The sequence below is a fragment of the Gymnoscopelus braueri genome (genome assembly GCF_963280865.1).
Source record: "Gymnoscopelus braueri genome assembly, chromosome: 21".
In the NCBI taxonomy this organism is placed as follows: domain Eukaryota; kingdom Metazoa; phylum Chordata; class Actinopteri; order Myctophiformes; family Myctophidae; genus Gymnoscopelus; species Gymnoscopelus braueri.
Window position 1 is genome coordinate 300,001 of NC_137623.1, and position 15,842 is coordinate 315,842.

Below are 15,842 nucleotides of genomic sequence, written 5' to 3' on the forward strand. Positions count from 1 at the left end.
ATAACATTCAGGAGGTGTAGTTCCAGACTCTATATAACATTCAGGAGGTGTAGTTCTAGACTCTATATAACATTCAGGAGGTGTAGTTCTAGACTCTATATAACATTCAGGAGATGTAGTTCTAGACTCTATATAACATTCAGGAGGTGTAGTTCCAGACTCTATATAACATTCAGGAGGTGTAGTTCTAGACTCTATATAACATTCAGGAGGTGTAGTTCTAGACTCTATATAACATTCAGGAGGTGTAGTTCTAGACTCTATATAACATTCAGGAGATGTAGTTCTAGACTCTATATAACATTCAGGAGGTGTAGTTCTAGACTCTATATAACATTCAGGAGATGTAGTTCTAGACTCTATATAACATTCAGGAGGTGTAGTTCTAGACTCTATATAACATTCAGGAGGTGTAGTTCCAGACTCTATATAACATTCAGGAGGTGTAGTTCTAGACTCTATATAACATTCAGGAGGTGTAGTTCCAGACTCTATATAACATTCAGGAGGTGTAGTTCCAGACTCTATATAACATTCAGGAGGTGTAGTTCCAGACTCTATATAACATTCAGGAGGTGTAGTTCTAGACTCTATATAACATTCAGGAGGTGTAGTTCTAGACTCTATATAACATTCAGGAGGTGTAGTTCCAGACTCTATATAACATTCAGGAGGTGTAGTTCCAGACTCTATATAACATTCAGGAGGTGTAGTTCCAGACTCTATATAACATTCAGGAGGTGTAGTTCTAGACTCTATATAACATTCAGGAGGTGTAGTTCCAGACTCTATATAACATTCAGGAGGTGTAGTTCTAGACTCTATATAACATTCAGGAGGTGTAGTTCTAGACTCTATATAACATTCAGGAGATGTAGTTCTAGACTCTATATAACATTCAGGAGGTGTAGTTCCAGACTCTATATAACATTCAGGAGGTGTAGTTCTAGACTCTATATAACATTCAGGAGGTGTAGTTCTAGACTCTATATAACATTCAGGAGGTGTAGTTCTAGACTCTATATAACATTCAGGAGATGTAGTTCTAGACTCTATATAACATTCAGGAGGTGTAGTTCCAGACTCTATATAACATTCAGGAGGTGTAGTTCTAGACTCTATATAACATTCAGGAGATGTAGTTCTAGACTCTATATAACATTCAGGAGGTGTAGTTCCAGACTCTATAACATTCAGGAGGTGTAGTTCTAGACTCTATATAACATTCAGGAGGTGTAGTTCCAGACTCTATATAACATTCAGGAGGTGTAGTTCTAGACTCTATATAACATTCAGGAGGTGTAGTTCTAGACTCTATATAACATTCAGGAGGTGTAGTTCCAGACTCTATATAACATTCAGGAGGTGTAGTTCCAGACTCTATATAACATTCAGGAGGTGTAGTTCCAGACTCTATATAACATTCAGGAGGTGTAGTTCCAGACTCTATATAACATTCAGGAGGTGTAGTTCCAGACTCTATATAACATTCAGGAGGTGTAGTTCCAGACTCTATATAACATTCAGGAGGTGTAGTTCCAGACTCTATATAACATTCAGGAGGTGTAGTTCCAGACTCTATATAACATTCAGGAGGTGTAGTTCCAGACTCTATATAACATTCAGGAGGTGTAGTTCCAGACTCTATATAACATTCAGGAGGTGTAGTTCCAGACTCTATATAACATTCAGGAGGTGTAGTTCTAGACTCTATATAACATTCAGGAGGTGTAGTTCTAGACTCTATATAACATTCAGGAGGTGTAGTTCCAGACTCTATATAACATTCAGGAGGTGTAGTTCCAGACTCTATATAACATTCAGGAGGTGTAGTTCCAGACTCTATATAACATTCAGGAGGTGTAGTTCTAGACTCTATATAACATTCAGGAGGTGTAGTTCCAGACTCTATATAACATTCAGGAGGTGTAGTTCTAGACTCTATATAACATTCAGGAGGTGTAGTTCTAGACTCTATATAACATTCAGGAGGTGTAGTTCCAGACTCTATATAACATTCAGGAGGTGTAGTTCTAGACTCTATATAACATTCAGGAGGTGTAGTTCTAGACTCTATATAACATTCAGGGGGTGTAGTTCTAGACTCTATATAACATTCAGGAGGTGTAGTTCCAGACTCTATATAACATTCAGGAGGTGTAGTTCTAGACTCTATATAACATTCAGGAGGTGTAGTTCTAGACTCTATATAACATTCAGGAGGTGTAGTTCTAGACTCTATATAACATTCAGGAGATGTAGTTCTAGACTCTATATAACATTCAGGAGGTGTAGTTCTAGACTCTATATAACATTCAGGAGATGTAGTTCTAGACTCTATATAACATTCAGGAGGTGTAGTTCTAGACTCTATATAACATTCAGGAGGTGTAGTTCCAGACTCTATATAACATTCAGGAGGTGTAGTTCTAGACTCTATATAACATTCAGGAGGTGTAGTTCCAGACTCTATATAACATTCAGGAGGTGTAGTTCCAGACTCTATATAACATTCAGGAGGTGTAGTTCCAGACTCTATATAACATTCAGGAGGTGTAGTTCTAGACTCTATATAACATTCAGGAGGTGTAGTTCTAGACTCTATATAACATTCAGGAGGTGTAGTTCCAGACTCTATATAACATTCAGGAGGTGTAGTTCCAGACTCTATATAACATTCAGGAGGTGTAGTTCCAGACTCTATATAACATTCAGGAGGTGTAGTTCTAGACTCTATATAACATTCAGGAGGTGTAGTTCCAGACTCTATATAACATTCAGGAGGTGTAGTTCTAGACTCTATATAACATTCAGGAGGTGTAGTTCTAGACTCTATATAACATTCAGGAGATGTAGTTCTAGACTCTATATAACATTCAGGAGGTGTAGTTCCAGACTCTATATAACATTCAGGAGGTGTAGTTCTAGACTCTATATAACATTCAGGAGGTGTAGTTCTAGACTCTATATAACATTCAGGAGGTGTAGTTCTAGACTCTATATAACATTCAGGAGATGTAGTTCTAGACTCTATATAACATTCAGGAGGTGTAGTTCCAGACTCTATATAACATTCAGGAGGTGTAGTTCTAGACTCTATATAACATTCAGGAGATGTAGTTCTAGACTCTATATAACATTCAGGAGGTGTAGTTCCAGACTCTATAACATTCAGGAGGTGTAGTTCTAGACTCTATATAACATTCAGGAGGTGTAGTTCCAGACTCTATATAACATTCAGGAGGTGTAGTTCTAGACTCTATATAACATTCAGGAGGTGTAGTTCCAGACTCTATATAACATTCAGGAGGTGTAGTTCCAGACTCTATATAACATTCAGGAGGTGTAGTTCTAGACTCTATATAACATTCAGGAGGTGTAGTTCTAGACTCTATATAACATTCAGGAGGTGTAGTTCTAGACTCTATAACATTCAGGAGGTGTAGTTCTAGACTCTATAACATTCAGGAGGTGTAGTTCTAGACTCTATATAACATTCAGGAGGTGTAGTTCCAGACTCTATATAACATTCAGGAGGTGTAGTTCCAGACTCTATATAACATTCAGGAGGTGTAATTCCAGACTCTATAACATTCAGGAGGTGTAGTTCCAGACTCTATAACATTCAGGAGGTGTAGTTCTAGACTCTATATAACATTCAGGAGGTGTAGTTCCAGACTCTATATAACATTCAGGAGGTGTAGTTCCAGACTCTATAACATTCAGGAGGTGTAGTTCTAGACTCTATATAACATTCAGGAGGTGTAGTTCCAGACTCTATAACATTCAGGAGGTGTAGTTCTAGACTCTATATAACATTCAGGAGGTGTAGTTCCAGACTCTATATAACATTCAGGAGGTGTAGTTCCAGACTCTATATAACATTCAGGAGGTGTAGTTCTAGACTCTATATAACATTCAGGAGGTGTAGTTCCAGACTCTATATAACATTCAGGAGGTGTAGTTCCAGACTCTATATAACATTCAGGAGGTGTAGTTCCAGACTCTATATAACATTCAGGAGGTGTAGTTCCAGACTCTATATAACATTCAGGAGGTGTAGTTCTAGACTCTATATAACATTCAGGAGGTGTAGTTCCAGACTCTATAACATTCAGGAGGTGTAGTTCCAGACTCTATATAACATTCAGGAGGTGTAGTTCCAGACTCTATATAACATTCAGGAGGTGTAGTTCCAGACTCTATATAACATTCAGGAGGTGTAGTTCTAGACTCTATATAACATTCAGGAGGTGTAGTTCCAGACTCTATAACATTCAGGAGGTGTAGTTCCAGACTCTATAACATTCAGGAGGTGTAGTTCTAGACTCTATATAACATTCAGGAGGTGTAGTTCCAGACTCTATATAACATTCAGGAGGTGTAGTTCCAGACTCTATATAACATTCAGGAGGTGTAGTTCCAGACTCTATATAACATTCAGGAGGTGTAGTTCTAGACTCTATATAACATTCAGGAGGTGTAGTTCCAGACTCTATATAACATTCAGGAGGTGTAGTTCTAGACTCTATATAACATTCAGGAGGTGTAGTTCCAGACTCTATATAACATTCAGGAGGTGTAGTTCCAGACTCTATATAACATTCAGGAGGTGTAGTTCCAGACTCTATATAACATTCAGGAGGTGTAGTTCCAGACTCTATATAACATTCAGGAGGTGTAGTTCCAGACTCTATATAACATTCAGGAGGTGTAGTTCCAGACTCTATATAACATTCAGGAGGTGTAGTTCTAGACTCTATATAACATTCAGGAGGTGTAGTTCCAGACTCTATATAACATTCAGGAGGTGTAGTTCTAGACTCTATATAACATTCAGGAGGTGTAGTTCCAGACTCTATATAACATTCAGGAGGTGTAGTTCCAGACTCTATATAACATTCAGGAGGTGTAGTTCCAGACTCTATATAACATTCAGGAGGTGTAGTTCTAGACTCTATATAACATTCAGGAGGTGTAGTTCCAGACTCTATATAACATTCAGGAGGTGTAGTTCTAGACTCTATATAACATTCAGGAGGTGTAGTTCCAGACTCTATATAACATTCAGGAGGTGTAGTTCTAGACTCTATATAACATTCAGGAGGTGTAGTTCTAGACTCTATATAACATTCAGGAGGTGTAGTTCTAGACTCTATATAACATTCAGGAGATGTAGTTCTAGACTCTATATAACATTCAGGAGGTGTAGTTCTAGACTCTATATAACATTCAGGAGGTGTAGTTCCAGACTCTATATAACATTCAGAGACTACCAGCCACAGGAAGTGATGCGGTGGGGGGGGGGGGGGGTACCTGTTGATGGGGTTGAGTCCCAGGTTGCTCTGGGTTACGACCTTGTTGATGCCCTGGAGGGCGACCATCTTAGCTTTCATGATGGGGTCATCTGGAGACAGACAGACAGACAGACAGACAGGTGTTTGTTTCTCCTGGAAGTTGACTCGTGTCTCTAATAAACTAACGCTGCTTTTCACTGTCTTTACTGATGGATGGATGGATGGATGGATGGATGGATGGATGGATGGATGGATGGATGGATGCTTCACTGCTGATAGAATGAACTGAAACCACATGAACCTCTGAAAGCTTTGTTTTAGCCACTTATACCCCACTATCCTTAATGTGGAGAAAGCTTTGTTTTAGCCACTTATACCCCACTATCCTTAATATGGAGAAAGCTTTGTTTTAACCACTTATACCCCACTATCCTTAATATGGAGAAAGCTTTGTTTTAGCCACTTATACCCCACTATCCTTAATGTGGAGAAAGCTTTGTTTTAACCACTTATACCCCACTATCCTTAATGTGGAGAAAGCTTTGTTTTAACCACTTATACCCCACTAAGCTTAATGTGGAGAAAGCTTTGTTTTAACCACTTATACCCCACTATCCTTAATGTGGAGAAAGCTTTGTTTTAACCACTTATACCCCACTATCCTTAATATGGAAAAAGCTTTGTTTTAACCACTTATACCCCACTAAGCTTAATGTGGAGAAAGCTTTGTTTTAACCACTTATACCCCACTATCCTTAATGTGGAGAAAGCTTTGTTTTAACCACTTATACCCCACTAAGCTTAATGTGGAGAAAGCTTTGTTTTAACCATTTATACCCCACTAACCGTTTAAAATTCATCGCGTGATTGCAAAATCTCAGTCACCATTCACTTCCTTGTTATTGACTCATATGCCGCCAATCGCGCATTAATGCGATCTAATAAATAGCGCGCTTGTCCGCCAAGATCGCATTAATGCGATATAGTGATTAATTTTGGTTTAATCTGTGATCGCGCTATTGTGTTTATTTTTCATTCTAGGTTTCGAGTTCCACTTACTTCACCCACACCGGTAGCCTGGTTCCAGACGAATCTGCCTTTGCAAAATCGCATCGCACCCGCCGAGGTTGTGCGGGACCAACCAGGGCCCAGTATCCAAATGTGGGCGGGCTTATCACCTTATTTGGAGCAATGACGTACAAGGAAGCACTGCTCTGATTGGTTCGTATACAAGGAAGCACTGCTCTGATTGGTTTAGGTCTAACCAATAGAGTCCGTTTGGATCGTTTTGTAACCACCCCTTGGAAAAAAATCTAGCGTTGATAGGGACCAGACTAATATCCACGCAGTGTGTCGTGTGATATTGTCTGGCCACGCGAGGCTACCACACCGGCATCCGGTTTTATGACGCAGATTCCGTTTCCGGTTTACATTTTTTTTCCCCAGTCTTCGGCCAGAATAGGGAAAAACACGTTTTTTCACATGGTATAAAAAACGTACGGAGAGCTCCACTTCTATAATCTATAGTCTGGGTGACGAACAGTCATCGCCGTCGTGGTATCACATCGTACTTTTGTCGAGAATCTGAGAACACGTCACATCCGGTTTGACGTATTTGACTGTTTGACTCTGTTTGGGGGGGGCGAGCGAGTCAGCGAGCTGATAAAGGTGTCTATTTGCTGCTCTCTACTGGCAGATTTGTCGTATGTGTTTAAAACCGCACTCAGACAATTTATTTGAATGAAAAATTACAAAATAAAAAAACACGCAAATCGCTGGCACAGGGGTGAGTACATTAGGAATAAACTCTGGCAGTCAATGAGTTAAATCTCAGTCACCATTCACTTCCTTGTTTAGTTTTTTTATGTTTTAATTAAAATTTAATTAAATTTGTATCCCACGATTTTTTAACCCTATTTTTTACACCCAGTGCCAATTGTCTATGTAATCCTGGGCACTACCTTCCCTCTGCCAACCTCTGCCAATCATGCCTCCTTCAATGCATGAGAGCCAACTGACCTTCTTGTCACCTGACAGGGGAGAGTTTCCCTGGTTGGACGTAGCGCATGGAAGGAACACGTTATTCCAACCAGTTCCCTTCCCCTCCATCAGGCGCCCCGGCTGGCCAGGGGGAGGCAGTATAGTGACCAGGATTACTGCATGTTTTTGTGAGGGTACCTACCCTAGGAGACACGGGGAGAACATGCAAACTCTTCACAGAAAGGCCCTTTCGCCAACCCCACCTAGGGTATGGGCACTGATGACGCGGAGGAGAGAACACGCCCCCAGCGCCCACAGCGTCCCCTGCGGGAATCGAACCCAGGACCTTCTAGCTGTGAGGTGACAGCGCTACCGACTGCGCCACCGTGCCCCCTACCATTCACCGAGCCCCCTACCATTCACCGTGCCCCCTACCATTCACTTCCTTGTTATTAAATCTCAGTCACCATTCACTTCCTTGTTATTCGATTTGGAAAAACGCCTTTTTCTCGCCTCCCTGGATTTCCTCTGCATTTTTTACTTGACATGCTATATTCAACGACCAATAACTATGGACCGGGGGGTCGCGATGAAAACATTTACCTATAGGGTACATATTTTACCTGTAGGGTGTCTTATCAGAGCCTATAGGGTACATATTTTACCTGTAGGGTGTCTTATCAGAGCCTATAGGGTACATATTTTACCTGTAGGGTGTCTTATCAGAGCCTATAGGGTATATATTTTACCTGTAGGGTGTCTATCAGAGCCTATAGGGTACATATTTTACCTGTAGGGTGTCTTATCAGAGCCTATAGGGTACATATTTTACCTGTAGGGTGTCTTATCAGAGCCTATAGGGTACATATTTTACCTGTAGGGTGTCTTATCAGAGCCTATAGGGTACATATTTTACCTGTAGGGTGTCATATCAGAGCCTATAGGGTATATATTTTACCTGTAGGGTGTCTATCAGAGCCTATAGGGTACATATTTTACCTGTAGGGTGTCTTATCAGAGCCTATAGGGTACATATTTTACCTGTAGGGTGTCTTATCAGAGCCTATAGGGTACATATTTTACCTGTAGGGTGTCTTATCAGAGCCTATAGGGTACATATTTTACCTGTAGGGTGTCATATCAGAGCCTATAGGGTATATATTTTACCTGTAGGGTGTCTATCAGAGCCTATAGGGTACATATTTTACCTGTAGGGTGTCTTATCAGAGCCTATAGGGTACATATTTTACCTGTAGGGTGTCTTATCAGAGCCTGCATGTGTTTGTGTTGCTGTTGCTCGTGTCTCTCCTGGTCCAGGAGATCCTGCAGGAGTAACGGCTGCTCCTCCAGGAGCAACAGCCTGGACGACAGGGGAGGGGGGGGCTGAGGAGGGGACTGGGGGTGAGACGAGGGGTGAGGTGGGGGGTGAGACTGGGGGTGAGGTGGGGGGTGAGACTGGTGGTGAGACGAGGGGTGAGACTGGGGGTGAGGTGGGGGGTGAGACTGGTGGTGAGACGAGGGGTGAGACTGGGGGTGAGGTGGGGGGTGAGACTGGGGGTGAGACGATGGACTGAAACCACTCCCTGGCTGTTGTTGGAAGACAGATGGCTGTCCTGGAGAGAGAGAGAGAGAGAGAGAGAGAGAGAGGAAGAGAGAGAGAGAGAGAGAGAGAGAGAGAGAGAGAGAGATGATGGGAATGGGATAAGATAGAGAAAGAGAGGTGTGTCAGAAAGCCTCTGTATCTGACCTGTTGTTCTGCTTTAGCAGCTGGAAGCTCTGCTGCAGTTACACAGTTATCTGTTCCTTAGTTATTTGTTCCTTACACCATATTTATGACTGCTGCAGTTACACAGTTATCTGTTCCTTAAACGTTTATGTTCCAGCCCACTGAGCCACGTGTGGTTAACTTGTGAGACTTTATTCATGGTTTTACAGAGTAAGCTCTAACATATAAGAGCGAGAGAGAGAGAGAGAGAGAGAGAGAGAGAGAGAAAATGGAGGATAGAGGGACGAAGGGATAGAGGATGGATAGAGGATGGAAGGATAGAGAGTGGAGGGATGGAGGGATAGAATAATAGAGGGATGAAGGGATAGATGTTTACCTGCAGAGATGGAGGGATGGAGGAGTAGAAGAATGAAGGATAAAGGATGGAGGATGGAGGGATAGACGGATGAGGGATGGAGGATGGATAGAGGTAGATGTTTACCTGCAGACATCAGGACTGATGATCCTCCTGGAACCTGGAGGACTGATCTCTGCTCTGATTGGAGGACAGATCTCTGCTCTGATTGGAGGACTGGTCTGTGCTCTGATTGGAGGACTGGTCTGTGTGGGTGTGTCTGGACAGGACTGGCAGCTGCTGCAGTGTCCTGGGATGAGAGGAGAGAAATGTCATGTTCATTCACTCACACATTAACACACATTAACACACACACACACACACACACACACACACACACACACACAGAGAGAGGAGGAAACCAGGCAACAACCTGCTCATCGGGAGCAAGTTGGGGTTCAGTATCTTGCTCAAGGACACTAACTCAGGGCGATGGAACCGGAACCTTGCAGTTCCCAAGCGGCTTTACCTCCTGAGCCCCTTGTGTCTCTTTGTACGGAGCTGGCAGCACTATTTGACTGAAGCTAAGTTAGCTGCTAAGCTAAATACACTGTTTGACTGAAGCTAAGTTAGCTGCTAAGCTAAATGCACTGTTTGACTGAAGCTAAGTTAACTGCTAAGCTAAATGCACTGTTTGAATGAAGCTAAGTTAACTGCTAAGCTAAAAGTACTGTTTGACAGAAGCTAAGTTAGCTGCTAAGCTAAATGCACTGTTTGACTGAAGCTAAGTTAACTGCTAAGCTAAAAGTACTGTTTGACAGAAGCTAAGTTAGCTGCTAAGCTAAATGCACTGTTTGACTGAAGCTAAGTTAGCTGCTAAGCTAAAAGTACTGTTTGACAGAAGCTAAGTTAGCTTCTAAGCTAAATGCACTGTTTGACTGAAGCTAAGTTAGCTGCTAAGCTAGATACACTGTTTGACTGAAGCTAAGTTAGCTGCTAAGCTAAATGGCAAGGCTATGTTGGTCAGCAGGTTAGACGTTTAACTTAATAACCAATACAAAGGAACAGCTGTCTCAGTACTGTCTCTCTTTCAGCCGGAATGTAGACGGCACCCGGGAGCAGTATGGGTTGGCGCCCCAGCCTGTGTCTTCCGTCCAACAAACCCACGGTGAGGCCTTTAAGGAGGGCCTTTCAGGCAAGAAGCAAATGGAGCCTGCAGTACCACAACGGGCCAAGACACCATCACGCCGGAGTGAAATGTTTGGAGCGGGGGAGTCTGGTGCAACGCTCAGGTCCTGGACCTGGTGAGACGAACGAGGAGCCCAGCCAGGAGGCCATCCAGAGAGCCTAGTACCTCCATGTGCCAGAGCCGGTGAAGCGGACTGAGTCGGTGAAGCGGACTGAGTGGCCCCGTCTTTCCCTAAGAGGACTGACCGTGGGTAGCTACTGGGACGTAAGTCGGGGCTTGATCAACCCCGGCTGGGTCACCTGGGCGAGGGTGTATGTTGAGAACCCGAAACACCCGATGACCCCAGGCTACAACACTGATGATGTCCCAGGTGCATCCATGTGATGTTTTTTATTTATAGACATTTCTACAAATCGTCACATCCTTGGTATAAACCAGTAGAAACCATAATAATATTGAGACATTTCTATTAATCGTTTTAATAATCAGTAGAGACCATTAAAACCTGATATAAACCAGTAGAAACCATTAACACCAGCTGGTACCTTGCTCAGGAGGTGGTTGTTGGTTCCAACCCCAGCAAAGGGTCTCGGTGAGGCGTGCAGCGCGGGGGGGAGGGACTCCATCTTGACGGACGCCTGGCCGCGTCCAATCATCACGGGCGCCTCCCTGGCTTCCTGTTTCACCTCGGGGGCGTGGCCTCCCTCCTCCGCCCCCTCCCCCAGGTCCAGCTCCTCCCCTCCCTCGGGGTCGGCGTACGCGATCAGGTCGAACTTCCCCGACAACAGGAAGTCGTCCAGGTGGAGGTCGTTAGGACCCAGGTCCAAATCCTCCTTACCTGTTAATTAATGCATTACAATCGTTAATCTAACCTTAACCCAGGTCCAAATCCTCCTTACCTGTTCATTAATTCAGTGCCATTGACGTATTTTTTCCCAAAAGGCCCTGAGTGCCAATGACGTATTTTTGTTTTTTTAGTGGTTTTTATAAAGGATGTCGCTGTTCTCTATCACCCTAGTGATCACTTTCACTTTCTACTCACACAGATCTATAGATCTATAGATAGATGTTCTCTATCACCCTAGTGATCACTTTCACTTTCTACTCACACAGATCTATAGATCTATAGATAGATGTTCTCTATCACCCTAGTGATCACTTTCACTTTCTACTCACAAGGATCCGGAAACGTCATCCGAGGATTTCCGCCTCCGTCCACTTTCCGTTTAGATTTTTCATGAAAGCAGCTCTATCTTGATTTCACTTTTTTTGCCCTGAATTTCGTGAGGCATGGTATCTCCAACGTGCTGCTGAAGCTAAGTTAGCTGCTAAGCTAACTGCACTGTTTGAGGCATGGTATCTCCAACGTGCTGCTAAGCTAAGTTAGCTGCTAAGCTAACTGCACTGTTTGAGGCACGGTATCTCCAGTTAGCTGCTAAGCTAAATGCACTGTTGTGAGGCATGGTATCTCCAACATGCTGCTGAAGCTAAGTTAGCTGCTAAGCTAAGTGCACTGTTTGAGGCATGGTATCTCCAGTTGGCTGCTAAGCTAAATGCACTGTTGTGAGGCATGGTATCTCCAACATGCTGCTGAAGCTAAGTTAGCTGCTAAGCTAAGTGCACTGTTTGAGGCATGGTATCTCCAACGTGCTGCTGCAAGGCAAGGGGCGGTCGTGGTTGGAATGATTTTTCTCTGGGAGACGCACACTGCTACCGTGTGAGTTTACACACGGTCAGACAAGCCATCATAACGGATATAAATTGTCTGTGATCAGTTGAAAATGTATATCTCTGGTACTAGGCAAACAGAGCCAGAAATAAGTCTGGCACTGAATGAGTTAAGTTAACATTAATAAAACATATCTTACCATCATCAGGGTCCATCAGGTCTTTAATAATATTAATAATACATATGTTACCATCATCAGGTCTTTAATAATATTAATAATATATCTCTTACCATCATCAGGGTCCATCAGGTTCAGGTCCACCAGGTCTTTAATAATATTAATAATACATATCTCTTACCATCATCAGGGTCCATCAGGTCTTTAATAATATTAATAATACATCTCTTACCATCATCAGGATCCATCAGGTCTTTAATAATATGAATAATACATATCTCTCTTACCATCATCAGGGTCCATCAGGTTCAGGTCCACCAGGTCTTTAATAATATTAATAATACATCTCTTACCATCATCAGGGTCCATCAGGTTCAGGTCCACCAGGTCTTTAACTTCCACGTCCTCCAGGTCTTTAACGGCCGAGTCGTCTGCTTCCTCCTCAAGCCCCTCCCCCATCCCAGCATTGCCATGGTGACCCACTGACAGCTGATGCTGATGATGATGATGCTGTGCTGCCAAGGCAACGGGGTTCATGCCGACGCCCAGACCTAGCAGGGTGGGCCGGGGGGCTCCCTGGGGCTGGAAGGAGGTCTGGGGGAGGTCCATGTGTGGGGGGAGGAGCTGGGGGAAAGGGAGGCGGAGCCTGAGGTCTGGTGCTCGGTGTCGGAGCTCAATAAACGGCTGTCCCATGATGCAATGCGGCTGGATGGATCTAGGAAGGAAGGACTGGGCGGGGCCTGGAGGAACATGAATAATAATAATAATTATAATAATAATTATTGTTGTTGACGTTGTTAACACATTCATTCATTCACTGCCAGCGGTTTTTGACCAGATGTTGACGATCCACAGAATTTGATTTCACCACAGATGTAAACAAACAATGTCTCAGATGTAAACAAACAATGTCTCAGATGTAAACAAACGATGTCTCAGATGTAAACAAACGATGTCTCAGATGTAAACAAACGATGTCTCAGATGTAAACAAACGATGTCTCAGATGTAAACAAACGATGTCTCAGATGTAAACAAACAATGTCTCAGATGTAAACAAACAATGTCTCAGATGTAAACAAACAATGTCTCAGATGTAAACAAACGATGTCTCAGATGTAAACAAACAATGTCTCAGATGTAAACAAACAATGTCTCAGATGTAAACAAACAATGTCTCAGATGTAAACAAACGAAGTCTCGGTGGAAAGAGGAGAAATGAAAACATTGTAATCGTGATGGTCCGCTATGTAATTATAGGCAGTTGAATAAAGCTTGTTATGTAGTTATAGTCAGTTGAATAAAGCTTGTTATGTAGTTATAGGCAGTTGAATAAAGCTTGTTATGTAGTTATAGGCAGTTGAATAAAGCTCGTTATGTAGTTATAGGCAGTTGAATAAAGTGTGTTATGTAGTTATAGGCAGTTGAATAAAGCTCGTTATGTAGTTATAGGCAGTTGAATAAAGTGTGTTATGTAGTTATAGGCAGTTGAATAAAGCTCGTTATGTAGTTATAGTCAGTTGAATAAAGTGTGTTATGTAGTTATAGGCAGTTGAATAAAGTGTGTTATGTAGTTATAGTCAGTTGAATAAAGTTTGTTATGTAGTTATAGGCAGTTGAATAAAGTTTGTTATGTAGTTATAGTCAGTTGAATAAAGCTCGTTATGTAGTTATAGGCAGTTGAATAAAGTTTGTTATGTAGTTATAGTCAGTTGAATAAAGCTTGTTATGTAGTTATAGGCAGTTGAATAAAGCTTGTTATGTAGTTATAGGCAGTTGAATAAAGTTTGTTATGTAGTTATAGGCAGTTGAATAAAGTTTGTTATGTAGTTATAGTCAGTTGAATAAAGCTTGTTATGTAGTTATAGGCAGTTGAATAAAGCTTGTTATGTAGTTATAGGCAGTTGAATAAAGCTTGTTATGTAGTTAGGCAGTTGAATAAAGCTCGTTATGTAGTTATAGGCAGTTGAATAAAGCTCGTTATGTAGTTATAGGCAGTTGAATAAAGCTCGTTATGTAGTTATAGGCAGTTGAATAAAGCTCGTTATGTAGTTATAGGCAGTTGAATAAAGTTTGTTATGTAGTTATAGGCAGTTGAATAAAGCTTGTTATGTAGTTATAGGCAGTTGAATAAAGCTCGTTATGTAATTATAGGCAGTTGAATAAAGCTTGTTATGTAGTTATAGGCAGTTGAATAAAGCTTGTTATGTAGTTATAGGCAGTTGAATAAAGCTTGTTATGTAGTTATAGGCAGTTGAATAAAGCTTGTTATGTAGTTATAGGCAGTTGAATAAAGTTTGTTATGTAGTAATAGGCAGTTGAATAAAGCTTGTTATGTAGTTATAGGATCTACAGATCCGCTATTTTCAAATACAATCTTGGGGGCTAACTTATAATAAAAAGACCTGTCAACGCTGACTATACCTGGTATGATGGGAGCATGAGGTCTGATGGCTTCTCCAGGCATCATGGTCCTCCTGTCAGACAGAGCCAACCCAGAGACAGAGCCCTGGTGAACACCTACAGCTCCTGGAGCTCCTGCAGCATAACTGAACCTAGGAGAGATGTTTGTTCATCACATGAGTTAATAAAGGTTATGTTTGTTCATCACATGAGTTAATAAAGGTTATGTTTGTTCATCACATGAGTTAATAAAGGTTATGTTTGTTCATCACATGAGTTAATAAAGGTTATGTTTGTTCATCACATGAGTTAATAAAGGTTATGTTTGTTCATCACATGAGTTAATAAAGGTTATGTTTGTTCATCACATGAGTTAATAAAGGTTATGTTTGTTCATCACATGAGTTAATAAAGGTTATGTTTGTTCATCACATGAGTTAATAAAGGTTATGTTTGTTCATCACATGAGTTAATAAAGGTTATGTTTGTTCATCACATGAGTTAATAAAGGTTATGTTTGTTCATCACATGAGTTAATAAAGGTTATGTTTGTTCATCACATGAGTTAATAAAGGTTATGTTTGTTCATCACATGAGTTAATAAAGGTTATGTTTGTTCATCACATGAGTTAATAAAGGTTATGTTTGTTCATCACATGAGTTAATAAAGGTTATGTTTGTTCATCACATGAGTTAATAAAGGTTGTTTGTTCATCACATGAGTTAATAAAGGTTATGTTTGTTCATCACATTAGTTAATAAAGGTTATGTTTGTTCATCACATGAGTTAATAAAGGTTATGTTTGTTCATCACATGAGTTAATAAAGGTTATGTTTGTTCATCACATGAGTTAATAAAGGTTATGTTTGTTCATCACATTAGTTAATAAACCCTATGTATGTTTATCAAAAACCTTAAGCAGAGAAATCACCATTAAAATGGCTCAAATTCAGAGCTCTCTCTCTCTCTCTCTCTCTCTCTGTGCTGTGCTATGAACTCATTTAGGAAGGAACATTACGCAGGGTCCCTGGGTAGGGAGGTTATTATAGGGTCTTTATAGTGATTA

The 15,842-nt window shown here is 41.4% G+C and overlaps 1 protein-coding gene across 1 annotated transcript in view; it reads right to left on the reverse strand.

The window, feature by feature from the left end:
• LOC308077319 (uncharacterized protein) overlaps positions 1–15,842 on the reverse strand; it is a 173,749-nt gene that overhangs the window by 58,513 nt on the left and 99,394 nt on the right. Inside the window, exons 47-52 of the mRNA XM_080417959.1 lie at positions 14,797–14,927; positions 12,727–13,113; positions 11,072–11,364; positions 9,485–9,647; positions 8,528–8,890; positions 5,317–5,407 (exon numbers count right to left, since the gene is read on the reverse strand). Coding sequence (XP_080274085.1) covers positions 5,317–5,407; positions 8,528–8,890; positions 9,485–9,647; positions 11,072–11,364; positions 12,727–13,113; positions 14,797–14,927 — 1,428 coding nt within the window. The remainder of the gene's footprint in view (positions 1–5,316; positions 5,408–8,527; positions 8,891–9,484; positions 9,648–11,071; positions 11,365–12,726; positions 13,114–14,796; positions 14,928–15,842) is intronic.